The 23205-nt window shown below is 38.7% G+C and overlaps 1 protein-coding gene and 1 long non-coding RNA gene across 10 annotated transcripts in view; one reads left to right on the top strand and one right to left on the bottom strand.

Annotated features, from left to right (window-relative positions):
* LOC112669807 (uncharacterized) overlaps positions 1 to 8575 on the bottom strand; it is a 63490-nt gene extending 54915 nt beyond the window's left edge. For 2 of the 6 annotated variants that reach the window (XR_004818436.2, XR_004818438.2), the window contains exon 1: positions 6940 to 6968. This is a non-coding gene — a long non-coding RNA (uncharacterized LOC112669807). Of the gene's footprint in view, positions 1 to 6939; positions 6978 to 8434 lie in introns of those variants that run through there. The other 4 variants (XR_003142559.3, XR_003142556.3, XR_003142549.3 and 1 more) reach the window with 4 other exon arrangements.
* The window catches only part of CUL3 (cullin 3), an 87543-nt gene continuing 72020 nt past the window's right edge, over positions 7683 to 23205 (top strand). For 2 of the 4 annotated variants that reach the window (XM_025463231.3, XM_025463230.3), the window contains exon 1: positions 7683 to 7853. In XM_025463231.3, the coding sequence (XP_025319016.1) occupies positions 7788 to 7853 (66 nt within the window). In that variant the 5' untranslated portion in view covers positions 7683 to 7787. Of the gene's footprint in view, positions 7854 to 8555; positions 8643 to 8822; positions 8844 to 23205 lie in introns of those variants that run through there. The other 2 variants (XM_025463229.3, XM_035720314.2) reach the window with 2 other exon arrangements.

The raw sequence follows: 23205 nt of genomic DNA, 5'->3' as shown, positions 1-23205 counted from the left end.
TATGTCTGCTTGGTATTCTTTCTCCCTCTGCTCCTCCACTCATGCTCTATCTCAAATAAATAAATATTTTTTGAAAATGGTATTAGCAATTAACCATAAAATAATCACTAATATTTCTTGGATTCAAACTATGTGGCTGGAGTTATACAAAGTACTTTATCTACATTATTTAATTTGATTCTCACACTAGCCTCATGAAGTTGGCACTACTATTCACCTAATTTTACTGATGAGAATAAATGATTCACTCTAGAACTCGAATTAGAATCCAGGTAGTTTGATTTCAGAGCTGGCACTGGAATCAGCTACCTATGGAGCTGTATTATTTCACAGTTTAAAATATTGGCAATGCACAGACACTGCTAGTGTATATGATGGTTTTCATGTGAATTAGAAAAGGCCCAAAGAGCCTTGGCTACCACCCAGAGAAATCCAACCCCATTCCTTCACAACTTAGAGGGCAGTTGGCAACTTTGATCAAGGAAACAGGTGCGCTTTCCATCAGGTAATGACAGCACTTGCCAGGACACCTGCTTTGGATATCAGCCTCCATTTATTTCCTCAACCAGTAAACTTCCTACATTGCACAGATTCTACAACTATATGAGGGGATTTCAAAAAATTAATGTACAGGTCTACTTTACTTCATCAACCAAAAGTCTGCTTGCAAGCACTCTACATGGACATTCCTTGTTTGTCTCTCCAGATCTATTCTCCACCCTTCTTTATTCAGTTTTGTGTCTGGGAAGATTGACCTTTATGGGCTCCATCAATGGGCTCCCTTGCCTTCTGGCTTCTGGTTAAGTTCATCCAATGGAAGCCACCAGCCAGAAGTCCAGGGGAAAGAGGGGAGTGAGGCTAGGGTATTTTCTCTCTTGGCTGTCTCCCTACTTTGCCTAGCTTGGGTTCTCCCCTAAGCCTCAGCCTGTTAGGCAGTCCCAAACCACAACTACAGAGAGAATTCTCTCTCCAAATCTGATGGCCACTTCTCTTAGCCCTTTTAGCCTAGAAGTGCTGCAAGGTTCTTGACTGCTACTAGTCCTGAGGTGCTTCATCATCCCTTGATCACGCCCTAACTCTGCCTGCACTTCTGTAAATAGTCCCTGAATTAAACTCGCCTCAATTTCCCTGTTTGAGGGAGCCATCTGTTTCCTGTCAGGACCCTGACTGATACACAACGGAAACAAATTTTGACTATTTTAAGAAAAAATGGAATTTGGGGAAGGCATGTTTGCACAGAAATGAGGGAAGGTGGTAAAAAAAAAAAAAAAAACAAATGAATAAACAAACAAAAAACAGAAACAGACCCACGAATACAGAGAACAAACTGATGGTAGCCAGAGGGGAGGATGGTAAGGGATGGGCAAAGTGGGTGAAGGGGTGTGGGAAATACAGGCTTCCAGGTGTGGAATAAGTAAGTCATGGGGATAAAAGGCACAGCTTATGGAATATGGTCAATGATATTGAAATTGCATTGTATAGTGACAGATGATAGCACACTTGTATGGAGCACAGCATAATGTGTAGACTTGTTGAATCACTACATTGTACACTCGGAACTAACGTAATGTTGTGTGTCAACTATACTTACATTAAAAAAATGCATAATAATGATAATAAAGAAATGAGAGAAGATGGGAAGACCAGGGTTGGAGAACAAACAGGAACCATGGCCCGCTGGAAAGCTGAAGAGCAGGTCATGCTGAATGATAGCTAGTCATTCAGGAAGAGGAGGCTACACCACCCACTGCCACTGTCCACATGCTCACAAACTGTCCGTGTCCTAAGGTCACCTACTAAGAGTTGCTGGGAGAGAGGGTCTCATTGCCTGGGGTCTACGTTACACATTCACAGGCTAAGCTAGGAAGTAGGGAGGAGTGGCTACTGTAGTATGAAGTGAACACCACCACCCACTAAGTCCATCCCCAATGGATGAATCCTTTAAAGCAAGAAATCAGGGTGGTAATAAAAGTGCATCCCCCCCTCGAAAAAGGACAAATGCAATTAATAATAATTTTTATTATTATTATTATTTATTTATATAATTATTATTTATTATAATAATAAATATATATAAAATTTTATATAATAAATTATATTAATCATTAATATAATTAATTATAATAATTAATTATAATAATTAATTTATATAGTAAATTATAATAATAATTTATTGTTATTATTTATATAATTATTTATTATTATTATTATTATTATTATTATAAAATGCGAAAGTGTCTTAACAATCCAAGTACCTAAAGCAACTTTTTCCCAAAAGATAAAGGTTCATGGAAAGACAGGCACTCCTCAACAAGGATTTCAGTAGTAGAGAAGTACTATTTCTAAAGGTCTCATAAATGAAAATGCTTTAAAAGATTTTCAACCAGGGATGCCTGGGTGGCTCAGTGGTTGAGCGTCTTCCTTCGGCTCAGGGCCTGATCCTGGGGTCCTGGGATCGAGTTCCACATCAGGTTCCCTGCAAGGAGCCTGCTTCTCCCTCTGTCTATGTCTGCGCTTTCTCTCTCTGTGTCTCTCATGAATAAATACAATCTTAAAAAAAAAAAAAGTTTTCAACTGGATTAGATTTAAGTTGCTGGTTTCATTTTAAAAAGGTGTCCATGTTGCCCCTTTCTCAAAACTACCCATTCAATGGGTCTTCTGCCCAATAACCAGCCATTCAAAAACTAGAAGATTCAGAAATCAACCTCTCTTTAGGACTTAATTAATTATATTAATATACAGCTAGAAATTGGCCCAAATAATTTTTTTCTTGTTTTTTAGTCTCTTAAAGTTTATTCTTCACCTCTGCCAGATTTTGATTTTTACTAGTTCAAGATACAGTAAAGAATACCATTTAACTATGAACTAAAGATAAATAGCTTATTGAGCAAGTTTGAAGATAATGCTATTTTATTACATTTGGTGACTGTTAACTGTTGTATTTATAATTCACACAATTACTATATCTAGCATAAAATTTAAACTATTTACTTTCATAGCTTTTTGGAACCTTGCTTTATCTCAACTCCAAAATTAACTTACTTCACAAAGAAGAGCTGATGAGTTATAAAATTCAACATATACTTCATTCATCATGAAGGAAAGCAATACATATTCATAATTGTCCCCTAGAGGTTTCTTGACACAGTTACTGCTATCGGTAAGAGGAAATTCTTTTTCCTCAAAATAAATTCTTTTTCCTCAAAATAAAATTACAAAATTGCATGAAATACCTATAATTTTAGAGAATTTATATTCTGTTAAATTCAGTTAGCTGTATAGATATTTTTATTCCAAAATATTAACTTTCGTGATAAATGTAGAAGACAGAACACTGTCCAGGCTAACTACAAAGCTTCCAAAGCTGCCAGTGAGATGACTTTATTTAGCATGACAATGTGATGAAAAATGGAGATGAGTTTTTATGATATAACAGACATTTAAGATTTTTCTTTAGGGATGCCTGGGTGGCTCAGCGGTTTGGTGCCTGCCTTCAGCCCGGGGCATGATCCTGGAGTCCTGGGATCAAGTCCCGCATCAGACTCCCTGCATGGAGCCTGCTTCTTCCTCTGCCTATGTCTCTGCCTCTCTTTGTGTGTGTCTCTCATGAATAAATAAATAAAATCTTAAAAATTTTTTTTCTTTAATACAAGACGTAACTTTTCTCATATGCTCTCACATCTTATATACTTCCTGCTTTGATAATGGATATATATGTGTGCATATATATGTATGGAAAATAGTAAGGACACAGTAGAAAAAGTACATGGAAATCTACAGTTTTCATATATGTAAGTGTACATGAAAATCTACAGTTTTCATATATGTAAGTGTCTGTGGTTATACTCTCAATGGGATAGTCCTATAACATGTCCTCTTATAAGACACATATGAATGCTACTACTCTAAACACATGCAAATCTAATAACCTACAATACTTACTGGTCACCTACTGGAAACAAGAAAGAAAGTAGAAGACCTAGCCTTTATTTTCAAAGAAGTGATAATATCTATAAATCTTCTCCTTCCAATCTGAAGAACATACGTTTCCCTAACAGTTTTTGTCCAGTCAAAACCATCGAACGGGTCTTTCTAATTGAATTGGTAGGCTGTCAGCTGTTTTAATAACCAGTATCTACACAATCAAATCAGGTCTGAAACAGTGATTAAAGTGGGTTGGTATCCTGGATACCTAGAAACTCATGGTCAAGAAGAAGCTATTCTCTTTCGCTGGCTTCTCACAGCCTGTGCTGTCCATTTTAGATTGGGATGTAGAGAAGGTACTGGCCTACCCAGCCTCCTGGCTTCTCTGACTGCACGTGTTCCATACAAATAAATGGAAATGGGGCCACTGTTCTCCTGTGTCAGGACATGGTCAGCATAAGTAAGAATACCAACCGGCAGGCACGCAGCGTCTAGTGAGTTCCTATTTCAGCACTGCTTTCTTTGCTAGATCAGGTGGCAGTTGGCAGAAAAACTAGTATTTTGAAAATTCACTTGCTACTTTGCTTCCTTGCAAGTCAAGGAATACCACCCAGTACAGAAGGATAGCTCATGCTTATGAGAATATTTCATATATGTTTTGAGATTGCTGATTTTCTAGGAAGGAAAATCTCTGATTTCTGGACTGCAGTGTATAGGAAGTTGTTGCCAAATCCAACTTGGGTCTGTGGTTTCCAAATTTTGAGATGTGAAAAGGACTATATACTCAGTGATGGCAGGTCTCGTCTGTCTTATTCACCCTAGTGAATGACATATAGCAGCCGTAAATAAACAGATCTTGAATAAATGAATTCATAAATGAACAAATAAGTTGGTAGATTTCTTGATGTCAGTGGCAAATTCATTTTGAAGAGTTTTTCTTGGTCTGTTGTGGTTAAAAGCCTAACAAAAGATGCAACTGACGGTGATTCTTTGAAGATGCAGCCAAATTTTGCTTGAGCAAAACAGGCGTGTGAAAAAAGTCTGGGTTCACAAAACAAATACTGTAAATTTAAAAAGTTATTATATGATTCACAATTACGTGGAAATATGCTTTAATTCAGAAGGTTCCTAAATGCTGGCCCATGATATTTTCTCAGGTTCACGATGAAATAAGAAAAATAAGCTAACTGTATTATTCTTCCTAAGGCAAAATTAATGAATTTAAAGAACTGGCCTTTATTCAAAAATTACCTTCTCTTGTTTCTATAGTAAAAATATATATATAAGATAATGAGGCTAGTCTATGCTAGTTATTCCTTTCTAATGCCCTCACTTGTCAAAATAAAGTCATCAACCCTATATTAGTTCCCCAGCTTTTTGAGGAGTATTTTATTGGCTTGTGAAATCCAAGTGTTGGAGACCAGCTTCGTTTTAAAACAAGATTCATTTTAAAAGCATACAAGTATCTTTCAAAAAAAAAAATTGAATGAAGGAAGATAGCACGCCCTTGGTCTTAATTACCCATGATAACAATAGCTAAGAGGTATTGAGTGGCTTACTCTGTCCTGAGCGCTGCTCTCAGGGCTTTTAAAAATCTGTTAATCATCTAAATTTCATAGTAGCCCAAGAAGGAAATACTACTTTTCCCCCCATTTTACAGATGAAGACTCTTTCCCACAAAGACGCAAAATACAGCTAGTAAACTGACAGAGCTGGCTCTAGAACTTATGGTCTTCTATCCAAAGAAATTGGGCCACAGGCAGTGCAACCAATAGAAAAACATCCGTTGTTATTATATCCTAATGATTATGGAAATGAAGGTCCAATCTGCATATAGATTATACCCTCCTATCCAAGACTCCTACCATCTTATATTAAATCAGCGCCCTTCCCAATCTTATCAACCCAGTTCTTGATGACCTATTTTTAGCTTCAGTATTTACAGGGGTATTGCTTCAAGCAATATCCTTATTTCTTAAACTCAAGTTTCCACTAGCAAATACCAGAAAACAAAGCAAGAAAATACATTTACAAAGGGGCATTCAACAAAATAGGGGATGAAAGCACAACATTCCTAAATTTAGTCATCATGATTAAGTTAACTTAGGGCAAATCACACAACAAAGTAGATTTCTGTTGACTTAAAGAGTATAAAACCGCAGCTTTCAAATGCTATAAAAAAAGTATTAACATCCTTGCTTTAAAAAAGGTATTGAAAAAAATAAAAAAATAAAAAATAAAGAGGTATTGAAAAGTATCACAATAAGTAAGCAAACTATCAAAACCTCAGTTTCCACATGTAGGTGCCCATCCCAACAATAGGTTCTCACCTAAAAGGAGATTATAAATTTTAGTGGGAACTCCCATAATTCTTTGCAGTGTCAGAAGTCCAGATAGAATACCAATTGGGCAAAGAGGTAAATCAGGAAGTAAAATTCACAATCAATAAAAAGATAAAGAGCAAAACGGATGAATCCAACTAGACCCCTTGACCACAGTGACAAAAACAACTTCCAAAATCACAACAACCTGGGATCAAAGACAGTAATTTCGGCTTCCAAAATCGACAATACTCTTGGTTAATGGCAGAAATGATTCGGCAGGTCAAGGGCAGGTTCCTATCATCCTACCGCTCTATTCTTCACCACCTGCCAAAATACTACATGAAGGGAGTTGTCATTTTATTTCAAGGATGAGAAAGAGGTTTTAACGCTCTGGAGTCCCGGGTTCCCCCAGGAAGGGGCCTGGATGAGCGGCACCCCTCAATCCCGAGGGCGGGGGCGCGCACCCCGTTGGAGCCCCTCGTAGGGCACACAGCACTCACGGCCGCAGGTGACTCCTGCACAAACTCTTCCTTGGACTTTCTGGCTTCCACTCAAACACCCCCCCCAACCCCCCCAGCTCACATGCCCTAGAAACTCGCACAGGAACCAGTTCTAAGACTGCAGCCAACCACCTGGCACCCCTACGCCCCCGCCCCCCCCGACCCCGGCCCAACCCCGCCCAGCCCACTACCGTCCGGCTCCGGCTCTCAGGACTCGCCCCGCCCCCTCCGCCCACGTGACCGGGACCCCTCCCACCCCGCGCCGCGCTCCACCAATCAGCAACCACCTCCGCGCCGCCGTCGCTCCCCTTTCAAAAAGGCAGCTTTCTCCTCCCGCCTTCAGCCCCGCCCCTCACCCAACCTCCCCGCCCCGCTGGCCACGCCCACTCCCCCAACTCCCCGCTCCCCTCCTCCCCTCCCGCGGACCCCGCCCGCTCTCAGGCTTCGCCCCGCCCCACCCGGGGCAGCGCGCTCGCCCTCGTCTCGCGAGATCTCGGCGTCCCCGCCCCGCCCCGCCGCCGCGGCCGCCCGCCTCCCCCTCCCGTCCTCCCACCCCCTCCCCCCGATCTCTCCACTCTCCGGCTCTCCTCCCTCCCTCCTCCCCCCTCCACCCTCTGGGCCGGATCTCGTCTCGTCGAGGCGGAGGAGGAGAAGGAGGAGGAGGACGTTCGGCCTGCGCAGTGAGATGTTTGTCCGTCGCCGCCGCCGCCGCCATCGCGGAGGAGCGCGATAAAGGGAGCCGAGCCGGGCGTGAGGGGGACCCCGCGGAGGCGCCGCGCCAGCGCAGCCCCCCCAGCCCAGCCCCGCCGCAGCCCGAGCCCGAGCCCGAGCCCGAGCCCGAGCCCGAGCCGCCGGAGCCCGAGCCGCCGCGGCCGCCCAGGGGCCGGCCCGCTCCCCAGCCCAGCCCGGGGGCCGCGCCGCCGCCGCCGCCGCCGCCGCCGCCCCCCAGCGCAGCCCCTCGCCGGCCCGCCCGCCTTAAATGTGACACCGGCGCCTCGGAGTGCGACCCGAAGCCGCCGCCGGGGAGGGGACGAGCACCATGTCGAATCTGAGCAAAGGCACGGGCAGCCGGAAGGACACCAAGATGCGGATCCGGGCCTTTCCGGTGAGTCTCTCCTCGGCGCCTGGGACCCCGGGGCCGGGGGGCCCGGCGGAGAGCCGCACGCGAGGCCCGGGCTGAACTCCCCCAACAGGCCGCAGGCCCGGCCTCCCCTCCCCCACGCCGCCGGCCGCGGGGCGCGAGCCTTCCCGGCCACGGGGCGGGCGGCTCGGGGGCCCCGGCGCCTCAGGCCGGCGCCGCGCACCCGCCCGGGAGCCTCGGGCCGGCGGCGGCGGGCGGGCGGGCGGCGGCTGCTGCGGCTGCGGCGGGGGCCCCTGGGCCGGCCCCTTCCCACGTTCCCGGGGGGTAGGCCCGGCCCCCGGTGCTCCCCTCCCTGCCGGCGCCCCGGGACCACCACACCCGCGGGGACGGGGACTGTGGAAGTCTTCCGTGTGTGGGGGGGCGTGTGTGGAACTTTTCACGTGCGGTCTCAAAAATAACCCGGCCTCAACCAGGGCCCGCCAGACCTTTCGGGGGGTGGAGGGGGCTGTCCTGTGCCTCCGCAGGAAGGGGGCTGGCCGCCCACCTACCCGCCCCCCGACGCAGTGACCGTGGCTCCTTGCACTGCTCGGTAGTAACGCACGCACCTAACCTCGTCAGCTGTATTTATAGCCTCTTTCATCCACAGGCGTCCAAAAGCACTTTACAAACTCTTCTTGTGCAGGAATTGGCCTCGCCACTTGTAGGAGGGTCAAGGGGAAGCCAGAGAACACACGCTGGACAATGGCCTCTCCAGATCTTAGCCGTGGAAGCCCAGCAGGAGGGGGTCGTCACTGCCCCGAGTTGCTCTACGCTGTGGGTTTCAGCGACAGCAAAGGCTGCTCTGTTTAGAAACTTTCTTTTTTAGCGTTACGTTGAGTCATACGCTGGCATTATTTAGTGTAGAGAGTGTAACTTGGGATGCCATACCTGATTCAGATAGCCCATGGCAAGCAATTAAAGTGTACTGTTGTAACAGAAACTGGACGTTCTTGCCTCACGTCGCTACAGTAACAGGTATATGTCAAGAAAGGCAAACCAGCAGTCGAACGGAAGGTTTTGTTTTTTTTGTTTTTTTAAAAAAAAAAAACAACAGTAAAACTGGGGAAAGATCTTGAATGTCTTAGAATCCTACACACGTCATATTTTGGGAAGGGGGGAAAAGGTGGGGTTTGTATTCACTGTGGGAAGGCTTGCTTTTTTCTGAAGTGTGATTTGCAGTGAGGGAAGACACTAATGCAGAAGAGAACTAATGAAGTCTGTCAGCATGTTTTCTCTTAACAGTGAAGTGAGCTGGGCTTAGGAATTTTTGAGTAATGTTAGTTTTGCTACTAAAGCAGTTGTGAACATGTTTAGCAGGATTTCGAATTATTAAGAGTTTCAAATAGTTTTCTGTATAACAAGTTTTCTAGGAAAAATTTGCTATTCTTGAAGTCTGAGTTCTTCTAACTCAAACTTACTACTATAATGCGGCATAGCTCACATTTGACATGAACTCACTTTTGTTAATATTGCGATTAACCAGTTGTACCTTTAAGCGTGATTAGCTTTTTCGTCCATTTAGGTTTACCTCTTCCTACCTGGTCTTCATTCCCTCATTCGTTTAATGAAGACTGAGTACTGTGTGCCAGGCACTGTTCTAGGAGCTTGGAGTAAGTCAATACAGCTTGAAGACTAAAGATCCCTTCTTTCTGGATGTTGTATTTATTATTGGGAGAGGCAGGAAAGAATTTCATGATTCCTTTAGCAAAAGAGTATAGTATATGATAGGTTAGCACATAGTCCTGAAACTGATTTTTTTTTTGTGTGTGTGTGTTAATGATTGTGAGCTAATTTGGATCTTTTCTGTCCACAACTTGTTGCCATCTAAGATTTTCTAATATTCTTTATTGAAGTTTATAAATGACTACTGTTTGATACTCAGTAGTTTAGTACCTGCTAATTTTTAAAAGCATAGTTTTTCAATGTTTCATGATTTATAATATTCGTAACAACTTTCTACTGAAAAGAACCTAGATTTTTTTTTGATTTATAAACTTCTAAGTTACAGTTTCTTGGATAAATGCCTCAGTGGTATGATATTTCACCGACTTACCCTTTGGTAAATGAGTCCTTATAGACCTTCAAAATTTCTCTTTTCTTACAGGTTAGCAGTCTTCTAGTAGTAAATGCATACTGTTCCATAAAGAAAAAATAGCGTTTGTATGTGGTACAGATGTACAATATTTATAGCTATATAGTATTTTGTATTAATCTTTGGACATGCATTGTAGGTACTGTAGTTTAAGAAAATTATAGTTTAACCAAAGGTCTCAGGTGCTCATTTCAGGATTCTGTTTTATAAAATCGACGTGTAAAAAGTGTAAAAATATGTTTTGAGATTGTTTTGTTTTCATTGCAAAACAGAGTGGTAAGTGAACTCACAGGCTATTCTATAAGATGTGTAAGCATATTCCAGATACAGACCCATCAGTAAAATCAGGTTCTTTTAGTGTTTTGAGTACATATTTTAAGTGTTCCTTCATTATTGTTCCCAAGAGTAAGTTATGCCATACCACAGTTTTATCTACAATTTGCATTTTAAGTAGAACTTTTCGTAAGATTTTAAGAGAAATTAGTTCTTTTTTAAGATGGAAAACAGTGAGGACTTTATGGATTCATAAATTGTTGATGGAGTTAAAGTTTATCCCAGCCTGAAAGCTTTCCTACACTGCACAAAATATGTCATTTCACTTTTTTTTTTTGGTACCCAAAATTAACAGCAAGGGGCAAAATTTTTTTTTTAAGGAAGGAAGCTGTAGTTGCGAAACTCTTGGAAGCTATATGGATTTGGATCAGAGTGCTGCCCCAAGAAGTTTCTGCTCTTCTTTCCTTGCTGTTGTTGAATGTCTCACTCCTGAGCTTTTCTTTTGTTCTGCTATGTAGAATTAGTTGCTGTCAGGTGAACCTTTTGTCCTTTATCTTCGAAAAGCCATTCCTCTCCATCTGTACTTTCCACATGGGTTTTGTCCACATGGGCTTGAAAAAACTTGATTGGATTGGAGGGGATATATTTGAATGAAAATGCTCCTCTCTCTTCTGATAGTCCCTTCTTGACTTAGCCTTCAGAGTTTAGAAGTCATATTATGAAAGTGATGGTCTTTAGAAGTGTGTGATCTGGAAGTGGTTTCAGTTATTATAGAGCATAGTCATGATGAAGAATCTCTGGTTGTGATGTCCACTCCATAATCCTAGATTGGCTTCTTGGAGCTCTACCTGTGTAGCATGGACAGTGAGTCATGTAGAGGTTATTGTTAGAGGGAAACCACAGAGTGGATGACAATAGAAGGAGATGAATTTTAAGATCATTTGTGATGTACTTAAGAACACAAGAGTTTAATGGTAATTGGGGACACTTAATTTTGTTTTTCCTAGCTGTGGTAAAATTTGCTAGATTTGGGAAAAAACAGCTTTGATCTTCATAATAGATTTCCTTAGAGAAAGTAACAGTTGCCTAGGATTACCTGGACTATATACAGGAAAGCTGAATAATAGTCTGAATAATAGTCCTGGAAATCAAACAGGGTGGGGAATTAACTATATTTACTTACCATTCTCTAGCATACAGAAACTATGGAGTAAGTTATAAAAGATTCGTTAAAGCGTTGTTTACACTTAGACTGATTTGTTTAGTAGTTTCAGGACATCCAGTTATGTTGTAGCTGTTAGTATGTTTTCAGCTTTAGAAGTTAAAAAACAAAAGCGTAAAGTAGTTACCTATAAGGCATTTGTATTTTGCATTATCTTCCTAGATACTTCAGAGGAGCCTGGAAAATGATTAGTTCCAGTATTGAATTTGAAACTATTTTAAAGTATAGGGTATATTGTAGAATTTGGCCTTTTAAATAAGATTAGTTCATTGAGACAAGATGGAGAAAGCTTTATTTGTACATCATTCATTCATTAAATTTAGCTAAGTAATAACAGCATTTCTCTAATTCATGAAGATAATATAATTAAGACTTTGTATTTTAAATTGCTCCCATCAGATAATTTTTTGCTGTTATTTTCATTGAAAAGTATCTGATATTTGTTAGCAGTTTTGTTAAATTTTTGTAAAAGTTACTGGACAGTTCGTTGTTTCAAATGCAACTCTGAAAATAGATCTCGTTTATTCAAAAATACAGTAAAAAAGTAAAGGTGTTACTAGTAAGCACAAATCACTGAGGTATAATAGGACTTGCAATTAATGTCTGTCAGTGTATTGTGAAAACTATTAAGTTATAATCTGTCAAAGCAATGAATTCATTTTAGTAGATTTTCTAATTATAAAAGTGATGGATATTCATGGTAAAAAACTTAAGTATCTAAATTTATAAATAAAGAAATAAAAATCACCTCTTAACCCTACTGCTTGGGAATAAGCAACATTTACATTTTGATGTGTTTTCTTTTAATCTTTGTATTGTATACTTGTGAGCACCCAATAAAATTGAGGTACTACATTATTTTAAAAACTATTTTTTAAAAATATGGTATTCTCATGTTAAATGTATGAAGAATATGATTTGTAAAGACTAGTACTTTATGGTACCTCAGTTTGCTTAACCATTTCCCTGTTGCCAAGTGTTTTGGTTGATTCCAGTTAATTCATATTTATAGATAATAAAATTGTGATTATTTAGGCACATAAATATTTGAGTCTATCCATGATTATGGAGTTACTATGCCAAACAAAATTGATATATATTGCCAAACTGACCTTCAGAAAGGTAGTAATAATAATAGCTAACACTCAGTGAATGCTTATCTTGTGCCACACACACTGTTCTTTGTGTTTTGCATGTATAAATTCAATTCATTTGCACAACTCTAGTACTGCCACTAACATCTATTTTACAGAGGAAGCCTTGAGAACCTAAGAAATTTGCTTCAGGACACTACTTGTAAGTGGCAGGACTAGGATCCTAATCTGGCTCTAAAGTGAATGTTCCTCAGAATTAATTATACCTGTCAAGGTTGTATCGCTGTGTTTCTATTATATAGCAGTATTTTAGCCAACATTTTATATCTTTATTTTTCATAGGTGAAAAAAATAGTACTTTAATGCTTTAGTTTGCATTTCTTTGACTACTCATTAGAATAAAACTATGGATAGTCTGTAGGGGAATTTTCCTTTAATTTTCCTTTAGCGTATTCAACGTCTGTGTTAGGAGTATGACTAAAAAATAGACTGAGAGTGTAATAGAGTGTGGGCTTTGGACTGCCAGATTTTGAATGTCATTTCCACCTTTTTTTTTCACTGCATCATTTTTAACAAGTTACTTAACCCCTTCTAGCTTCATTTTCATCCTCTGAAATGAAACTACTAGTAGGATGTACCTTATAGGGTTGTTGTGAGATAAAGCATTAGAACACTACCTAGCACATGGCTATGGTTAATAACCACTATTTAGCCATTATGCCACGATGTAAATGTTAAAATTGAGTCTTATTTTTGCAGGTAGTTGTATTGTAATACCGTATGCTTGTTTTAGTGATGCTGCCATTTTTTGGTACTGTTTTTCATTTTGAAAAGCCTGCCGGTCCAATTTGAACCACACTAAGTCTCAAAGGATGCAGGTTTGGTGCCACTGGGGCACTTGAGAAGAATGCTGCTGGCTCTTGGGGGTAGATTTAAAAAAAGTTCCAAGTAATGATTCTCACTTAATCGTTGGAGTAGGTATGTTACTTCTTGGGTAACTTTACTGAAGAAATAAGCCTTCATTTGATGTGTTCTTCACATCCTCCCTTTCTCATCCATTCCCTTGGTTTGTTTCACTCTTGGACGAGAATGTGGTCCCTGCCCAAAGCTTATAACAGACACCCTTTTGAACTACAAAACACCGTAGTGTCAGACACAGTGTAGGTGGTTAGTGAATGATTAAATGAGAAACTAGTCCCTTAAGCCAAACCATAGTAATTGATTAATTGGGTAAGTCAATGCAAGTACTAGTCTGAAATGTTTGAACTGTTGTAAGTAAAGTCTTAAGATGTAGTCAGTCATTAATTATTTGAAGTTGGCCTAGTCCCCTGAAACAATAACGACTTGAAAGTAAAGATAGTATGATACATTGGCAATAATCTTGGCTTGAGTTTCAGACTAAACCTGTGGCCCAGTCTTCTCTGTTAACTAGCTCTGCTCCATGTTTTACTCCCTCCACCATAATTCGTTCTTCCTAGCCTATTCAACTGTTCATTCTGATCTACTTTCATTGTGGATCTACTCTTCTGTCTCTTCAGGCTATTCTCAAAATTCTTTGCCTTTTCATCTGAAATCTGGCTGTGTCTGAGAATACAGGCTTATCTTCTTAAATTGAGGTGTCTATTTCCTTGTAATCTTGAATCATTGGGCCCAGCTACCATTTATTACCACATCCATCATCCTCTTTTGTGGCTCAGGCCCTTGCGAAGTACTCCTTTGTGCACTCCCTGTGATTGTTTCCTAACTTCTGGTACATGTTCCTTCGATCAGTGAAGACTTTAATAACTTCCTCACAGACATTCTTTCCAGTTCAGATCTTAATTTTATTCACTATGTGTGGCATAATCGTTCATTTATTCAATTTAAAATCCGTTTATTACGTGTTCTACTGGAGGTTAGGCACTAGATAAATGAGGATGATCAAACAGACCTGGCCTCTTCCTATTACAGTGGTCTTCACTGTCTTAGAACTTGTCATTCCATCGCTTCAGAAACCTTAAACTCCCCGTATTGCATTCTGTCCTAGCTTCTCCATTTATTAGATATAATAAGTGAGCAAATCATTTGACCTGTTTCTTTTGTAAGAAGGAGAAAACCATAGCACCTACTTCATAAAAATAGTTAATACCTGTAAAGGTCTTAGAATGGTGCCTGGTGGAAAGTAGGTGTTGTAAATAAATTGCAGTTAACTATTTAATTATTCTATCCTACTTGTTGCTTGTTTCCTTCTTATATTAATGTGCTCTTAGATCTCAAGAAGACCCCTTTCATTCTTTCCAGCCATGGTGCCTGTTACTAGTTGCCTCTTTTTTCTTACTACTTCCCCAGAGCAGGGCCAGAAATAGTGCAAAGTATCTTGGATCATTCCACCCATCTGCCTTCACTGCTTATACTTTTTAGGCTGTTGTGCACTCCTGGGGAAAATTGGAAGATAGTGGTTATCTAAGCTGGACTCCCGGGCCTCTGGGCAGTTTTGTGTGTGTGTGTCCCTGGTAAGCTCCCTCTCCCTTTTCCTGTGTGAGCTATTCCAAACTTTAATCATTGCCCTTAAGCTCTTTATTGAGAATTCTCTTATCTGTCTTCTTCCAGAAACTTAACTACTCCTTCACTGTGAAAACTAATGTTATCTTGTATAAGTTCCTTCAGCTTTCTTTCCTTTCAATTATAGCCTTTAACCTGTATCTTTACTCATTCTCACTGCCTTCCCTCAGGTCTCAGAGAAGGAAGACATTCTTTTCCTGTCTTCCTTGTCATAGTAACTACCATATTATATTTTTTCATATCCAAAAGTCTGCATCTCCTTTATTAAAATGTGATTTTCTTTAGAGGAAGCATCAAGTCTTTTTGTATTGGTTTTTTTTTTTTTTTTTCAGTGCAGCACAGTAGTATCCAACAATGTTGAATGAGTGGACTAATAAATTATTTTGTTTTCTCATCTTTAAGATGAGAACTGTAGCAATATTTCTCAGAGATTAGTTGTGGCAGTTAAAAGAAATGTCATAAAGTGCTTTCTAATGAATGGGCATCACAGATACTTGAAAAAATTTTCTGATTGTAAAGTCAGAATTTTCAACTAAAAGCGTGATGCTTTTCATGTGGGCCAGTCCTTCCCAAACTCATAATCTCCAGGACCCAGGAGGCATAGGAGGAGTGGAGTAGGTGTATCTTCAAAAATCTCCTCTTGTTATTTAAAGCTGTCTGTAAATTGCCATTTGTATAAAAGACTTCAATTTGGAAAAGTTCTATTAACCACTGCTTTAAAAATCACTAATCATTAATCCAGTCCTTTTAAAGTCAAGGAGAGTCCTACTTGCCCAAGTTGAGATAATTAATATAAATTGAGAACGGATCCTTTAGCTGACTTAACCCGTAATTCAGAGCTTTTGCTACTAGAAGGCATTCCTTTATTTTTTTAAGTCAGTTTGAGGTTGAAAATGTAGTGGAAGTAAAACTTCCTAATTTGACTTTTCATTCTTTCACTACTTGTAATCATTGAGGAAAGGGATGGACCTAAATTTACTCTTTAAATGAGAAAAGGTTACTGCTAAACAAAAGAATAAAGACCTCAAAGGAATATCTTTGCCTACTTTAAGAAAATACAAGCTTCTTTAGAGTTATTTTTTCTATAAAAGTAAGGCCTCATTGCTAGGAGGTATTCTTTAACATGATTGCATGTCATTCTTATCTGAAGCAACTCTTAACTGAGCAACCCCTTAGCCTCATCTGTTTTCCCTATCCTCTTGAAAGTAATCATGATACATTCTTTTTCCTTCTTCCTTTACAATTTTTAGATAGTATGAGAAATTGCTTTATGAGATTAGTAACCTACAACTTGTTGAATGTCTACCTTATGTTAGGTTGTGTTTTAGGTGCTTGGAAATATAATTATCTCAAATCCTTAGAACCTTTAGATGTTGTTACTGTTTTAAATCTAAGGCTCAGAGAGACCTAGTAAGGTGTGTATAATATTACATGTCTACCTAAGAAAGGGCAAAGCTGGAATTTAGATCCCAGGTGGTTTGATTCAAAAATTCATGTTCTTTCCACTACACCACACTACACTGCCTAGTTGTATTCTGTTAAGCATTTGCTAGATTCTGAAACATTTACTTTCTTAAGAGGAATATATTAGAAAATTAATTCTAAGATTGCTGTTCAAATTATTAGCCACAGGCAGATCCAGGCTTATACAATGCAGTACTCTTTATACAAAGAATTGAAAATTAGTTTTTGGCCCTTGGAAGAAGCTTTTGCAAGTGCAAGTCTCGCTAGATTCAAGTAAATGCACCTCTCATAAGAGAATAAAAGTAAGAACTTCGAATCAATAAAAGTATATATTCAGTAAAATTTGAGTATATAAATTGCTCTATGCTAGTGTGAATTGGCTTGAATAAAGCAAAGTCAAAACCTATGAGAAAGGCAGTAGCTGACATATTTGTGAGTTAACGCTTTTCTTTTTAAGCTATAAGGCTGATAGCACATTTCTAACTTTTTCAGTTAATAGAAATTTATCTTTTTTTTTTTTGATAGAGCACAACAGGAGGTGGGGGAGGGGCAGCTAGAGAAGTAGACTTCTACTGAACAGGGATCCTCATGTGAGGCTTCATTCATCCCAGGACCCTGGGGATCAGGACCTGAGCTGAAGGCAGATGCTTAACCCCCTGAGCCACCAAGGTGCCCCAGAAATTTATTTTTTTAAGTATATGTTTTTAAAGTATGTGAAGTTAAAATACTTTAATCTTTAATTTTTGCCTTTGAGAACATATTAAGAAATACATTAAACAGTAAAACAAATTTTGAAGCACAAAGATCAGATACTTTAATTCACTTTTCCTTATGGCATATGCAAATGAGACATGAAAGAAGTGGGTTTTTTTTAACACTATCCCTAGCCAAATAAACAATTTATTTGCTCCTGTTTGTATTCATATTTTAATTTTTAAAAGCTAAAAGGGATTTTAGAGAGAAGCTGTTCCAGTCCTAATAGATGAAGAAAGGGAGGACTAGAGAGGATGATTTACTCACGACTTGAATTTATGGAAGAACCATGACTAGAAACCTGATTTAAGTTAAAGGCTCTTTTCTCTAGTCCGAACTGAAACAAGCATCTAGCCATAATAATTCAGTGTTAACATCGATCTATTCAATTATAAAAAGATGCCTTAATACTAAGCACCCAGGTGATTTGGGGTTAGTGGGAGGACTCCTAGTTTAGGACACTTGGATTTCTTCATTGCTCTAATTAGCTATATGATCCTGTTAAGCCACTTAGCCTCAGTTTCCTCATTAGTAAAATGAGATTTTAATTTTTATCTTAGGCTCATTCTAACTCTAAAAATTTCAGTTACGTAGGTGTATGTATGTATACATAAGTCTAGGAATGGAATGTTGGTATGTTCTTTTGTGGCAAAATATTTTGTGTGGTGTTGCAAAAGTCACCTACCTCTCTTTTGGATTTAGGACTTTGTTTAAAATAAGAATGGTTGATTTCAGTGATGATGGTCAAATAGTACAAGTAGTGGGAAATTAGCTATGTTTTTGTATACTTTTGTATGAGTTGGTAGTTTTAGAGAAATTTTGAGATTTGATACCAGCTTTTTGCAATTTCGTATCCTGGGCTTTTGCTATCACATCACATTTGGTTACAGTTAGTCACTCAAAGACAAAGCTAACTGGTAGTTTATACTTTTTCACATGTTTTTTTTCCTCTTTGGATTGTGTGTAGCTGATTCCAGTGTAATTTACAATTTGTAGAGCTTTTTACACACATTACCATAGTTTTAGAAAAACAGGGCTTACCCATTTCACAAAAAAAACACATTACCTAAACTAAAGAGAAGAAAATACTGTCACTTTTCATTAGAATTAATAATTTTAGATTGTAGGATGGAAACCTGGAACTCAAACATGCACTTAGATATAAAGTATAAGCAATTTTCTTTATAGTGAATGTCTCTAATTATAATGTTTGAAGATTTCTGGTCAAGATGAATTTTGTATTCTCCAGATAAATGTGTTTCACGGTGCCTAGATGGTAGTCTCTCTTTTCTCATTAGTGAAAACAACATCAGTAGTAGAACAGTGACAAACTTCTTGTTTCAGTGGGAATACTTAAAATTGCATCTTATGGTGATTACCAGACCATGAAATGTCACACATATCTTTTGTCATATACGCAAAAGTCATTCATAGAGGTATATTTGAAATACATTGTCTGTACTCAAGTGAGTTGTGACTTCCATGGACTTTAATAGGCTAATCTGTAAGTTTGATCTTTGGTATTTGAAAAAATAAATTGTTCCAAATTTTCAAATTGATTTTCAATCAGCCTACTCATGCTGAGGACTAAAATGCAGATTATAATTGAACCCTCCATTGATGATTTAGCTTTCTCATTATAAACATTTCTGATCCCTAGTGATACTAAGAGCCCAAATAAACATAGATCAGACTTGGTTTGTGATTTCACAGAATTGTCTCAGGCTCTTGTGCTTTTCTAATTGATAATCTTTTTCTCTGCTCCCTTGACATCAGTTTTATTACTTTTGGCAGCACAGTTCTGTGCCCATCTGATGTCAACTGTAACCACAGAGTAACCATTTGAACAAACATCAGTCTCAACTTTACATTCCGGTTAAGTCATTAAGTAAGGCTCTATGTCAATTTTGTATAGTAAAGAAACGAACTTACTGAACAAGCGCTGTGTGCCAGATGTTTTCACAAACTTTGTTAATTACCACACAGTACATCATCTTCCAATTCTACTGCCACGAGCATGTGAGGAAAATAAATTCTGGAAAATTAAATAACTTGTCCAAAGTTTGAATGTATCCCATTGTACTGTTTTCCTTAGCACTTGGGTCTTTGGTTATATTTTTGATGGTTGAGGCTGGTTAAAGATTGATGGATAAATGGGATGCTTGCAGGTGTCATACATCATTATGTAGTTGTTGGTCATCAAATAAGATTCATCATCATAATTAATTGTAACTGGACCACATTCAAATCATATTTTTTTGAAAGGCATTGTGCCATGTATTATAAAGGGTACAATAAAATAAAGGAAGAGAAGAGAGACTTTATATTACTCTGAGGTGTGTGTAATCTGGGAGGGAGCGTCCTTACATAATTTATGATTTAGTGTGTCTGACTAGAAAACTGCCATTCCTCAGATATTTGTACCAGAGCAACTTTCTTTTGAGGCTAAAGCTCAAAATTAAAATCAAGCATTTTTCCTTGTTTATTTTTTTTCTAGCTGTGTCATTCTGAATTGCTTGGAATTTCAAATTCTCACCCTTTTTCCCCACCCACCCTGTTCTAAATTTCTTGTTGCGAAAATTATTCACAGGAGACTAAAGACTTCTTGTGCTTTGTATATAGTGAATGTGAAGAATACAGTTCTCTTCATTTTAGTTTTAATTACTTCAACTCTTGATTATTACAGATCCTTCAAGATGTGTAAGTATAGACTGTCATCCTTTCAAATTCAGGCATTTTAAAGGTGGTTTTTATATCGTTTGAAATAGTGTAGATGAATAATCAAAGATGTTTGTGAAAGAAAATTAAGACTGTAGGGTTATTTTTGTTATTGATACTTACTAGTGAGGAAATTGTAACCCTGGATTAGGAAGAGGCAAGAGAGTGGAGGTCAGTTTTAAAAATAAAGTCTCGATTTGGTTTTTAAAAGTCTCATTAAACCATAAGCATTTAAGAATGTTTAATTATACCTTTCCTTTAAAAAGAGTTTTTGTTTCTTTTCTTACTAAATGAGTTTACTGTCCTTGCTGATCACTTTATAACTTGAACTTGGAGCAGAATACCTCTTATGCCTAATAATTAGCAAACATTAAATGTTTGTATGTGTGCATTTTATTATGTTCTTGTTCTGCAGCATTATAAACAAATTCCTTCCTGAGTGTATTTGCAGTTAATGGAACCTAAGGAAATCTGGTTCATCAATGAGTTTAAAATCCTGTGTGAATAATTTAGAATATTACTTTTAAAGAATGTTATCGGTTTTTTTTTTTTTTTTAAAGACACAGTCTTAAAGGCCTATAAGTTTTATGGCTCTAGAGAAGTATAGACTGATGTTTTTGCGGTTAGCATATTGATGAGATTAAGGCTTAACATTTAGTTCTTTTTTTAAATTTATTTACAGATTTTATTTATTTATTCATGAGAAACAGAGAGGCAGAGACACAGGCTCCATGCAGGAGCCTAACGTGGGACTTGATCCCGGGTCTCCAGGATCATACCCTAGGCTGAAGGTGGCGCTAAACCGCTGAGCCACCGGGGCTGCCCATCTTTTAATTTTCATTGACAGTTAATGGTTATATTCTGTACCAAAGATGAGTGAGAAATTAAAGTTCATCAGTAACATAACTATTTTGCCACTGTTACTGACACGTTCACTTGATACCAAAACATGCATATGTAAGAATCTGCACTTGAAGCCCATTTCCTTTGGCATATTGTTTTTGGACTTGCTTGATTTAGGGAAAGATTGTAGCTTGTGAATCCTCTCCTGAAGGACCTTTTTTATTATGATTTTTCCTCCTAGTTAACATTTACTAATACAATTAATGAATAAGCAGTTAAGTGAATGTGAAAAACTGAAAATACTCCATGATAAGTGAAATTTAGGAGTCTTTTGTTCGCACATTATATTTTATTTGAAAAGGACATTTGATTATTTTAAAATTACATTAATCGCTGTGGATAATAAGCACATTGAAATATTTTTCCATATCTTTGTGCTTACTAATTCAAAGGTTCAAAATTGCATTAGTATAATATAGGTAAAACAGTATTCACCAGACATTTGTTTATGGCTATCTAAATAGCATTGAAGGAAAATGCATAACCCCTTAAGTAGCTCATAATCTAGTGGAGGAAAAACATGCACAGATAATTATGAATCAACATGAAGTATAGTGATAGATATGTCTTGGGTATTATCAAAGAACTAAGAAGGAGTGGGATCTCCGGGTGGCTCCATGGTTTAGTGCCTGCCTCTGGCCCAGTGAGTGATCTTGGAGTCCCGGGATCGGGTCTCACGTCGGGCTCCCTGAATGGAGCCTGCTTCTCCCTCTGCCTGTGTCTCTGCCTCTCTCTGTGTGTGTCTCTCATGAATAAGTAAAATAAAATCTCTTTTAAAAAAAAGAACTAAGAAGGAGTTCACTTTGCTTGAGGAGGTCAGGGAAGGATTCCTGGGAGATAGGACATCTGAGTTGTGTTCAGAGGTTATGTAAAGAATTGAATAAAGAAGAGCAGAGGCAGGGGGTGGGGAGGCTTTAAGATGATGTGGGAGGGTGGTGAATGAGGGGGAGGTATGTCACTGGATTGAGAATAACCATTGATTTAATGTTATCAAGGAATAAATGTAAGGTAGTAGTGAGTAAAGCGAGAGAAGTAGGCATAGACTAGATTTTAAATAGTATTAGAGTACACTTTTTTAAAGTACATCCTTCCACCCCTGTTCTTAATGAGAGCTAGATTTTAAACATGCCTGTGATGCTTGAGTTTGTTTTTTAAATGGTGATTCTGAGAAAGATAGATTCATAGAGGTTATTGGAGTTCATGATAGTTGGAAGGCTGTCATGGTGATCTTGATGCAAGTTTTAGGACAAGAGTATGTAAGGTGAAAGAATGGGAGCATATTTGAGAACTATTTTGGGCTTATGTTAGCACTTGATGATTGAATGAAAAGGGGACGAGAGATGAAAAGTTAGAGCATATGATTCTAGCATGTATAACTAGGTGGCTTGTGAATTAGAGAATACAGAAGCAAGTTATGTGTGTGTTTTGAGGATCACTTTAGTGGGGATTTTGGACTTGATAAATTTGATCTGTATCTAGAGCATTTTGAGATGTGTCCAGCAGGCAGTTGAATAAAGTAGTTTTAGACTTTGGGGGAATATCTGGGCAGGCCATACAGATTTGGGAGCAATTAGCATATAAGTCAATAATTTATTCTTAGAGATGTGGGCCAAAGTTCTTGGGAAATCTGATAAAAGCACAGGAATCCTCATCCAGGAAAAAAAAAATGCACACATTATATTTGCAAAATTTTGTGTACAGTTTTAGAGGCTCCAGAATCTCTTGCTAATCTGGTGTCTTGTAAATTTTAGAACTTCAGATGTGTGGGTAGTAATTGTAACCATGACAATGATGGAAATGCATAGTGACCCAGTGTAAAGTGAAAAGAGCCAAGGACGGGACTCTGGGGATTAAAATGTTTTAAATGGCACTGGAAGAATACGAGATAGGAAGTAGGGAATTGTGTTTCTAAAAGAAGGCTACATTATACTGACTTGCATTTAGCCTACTTGTACTCTTTCGTACTCTTGTTTTTATCTCGCATCTGTTTGTTTATTAAGCTTGAAAAGTTATTTTTTTCCTTCTGACAGTTGATGCCCATTGATGACAGTTTAAGAGAGTCTTTCATTGGACACTTTTCATTAGTCGGCATGTGAAGGATTGTACTGTGCCCTGGGCTGGGCTAAATTCTGACATTCTTACTTAATCTTCGTGATAGTCCTTTGAGATAGATACTGTTATTAAACCTACTTTACAAGAGAGGAAATGAAGATTTTGAAGAGTTAAATTTGCCCAAGGTCACATGGCCTTTTAAATTAGCAAAGCCATGACACAAAC

Source organism: Canis lupus, chromosome 25 (assembly GCF_003254725.2).
Source record: "Canis lupus dingo isolate Sandy chromosome 25, ASM325472v2, whole genome shotgun sequence".
In the NCBI taxonomy this organism is placed as follows: domain Eukaryota; kingdom Metazoa; phylum Chordata; class Mammalia; order Carnivora; family Canidae; genus Canis; species Canis lupus.
This window is presented reverse-complemented; position numbering and strand designations above follow the sequence as displayed.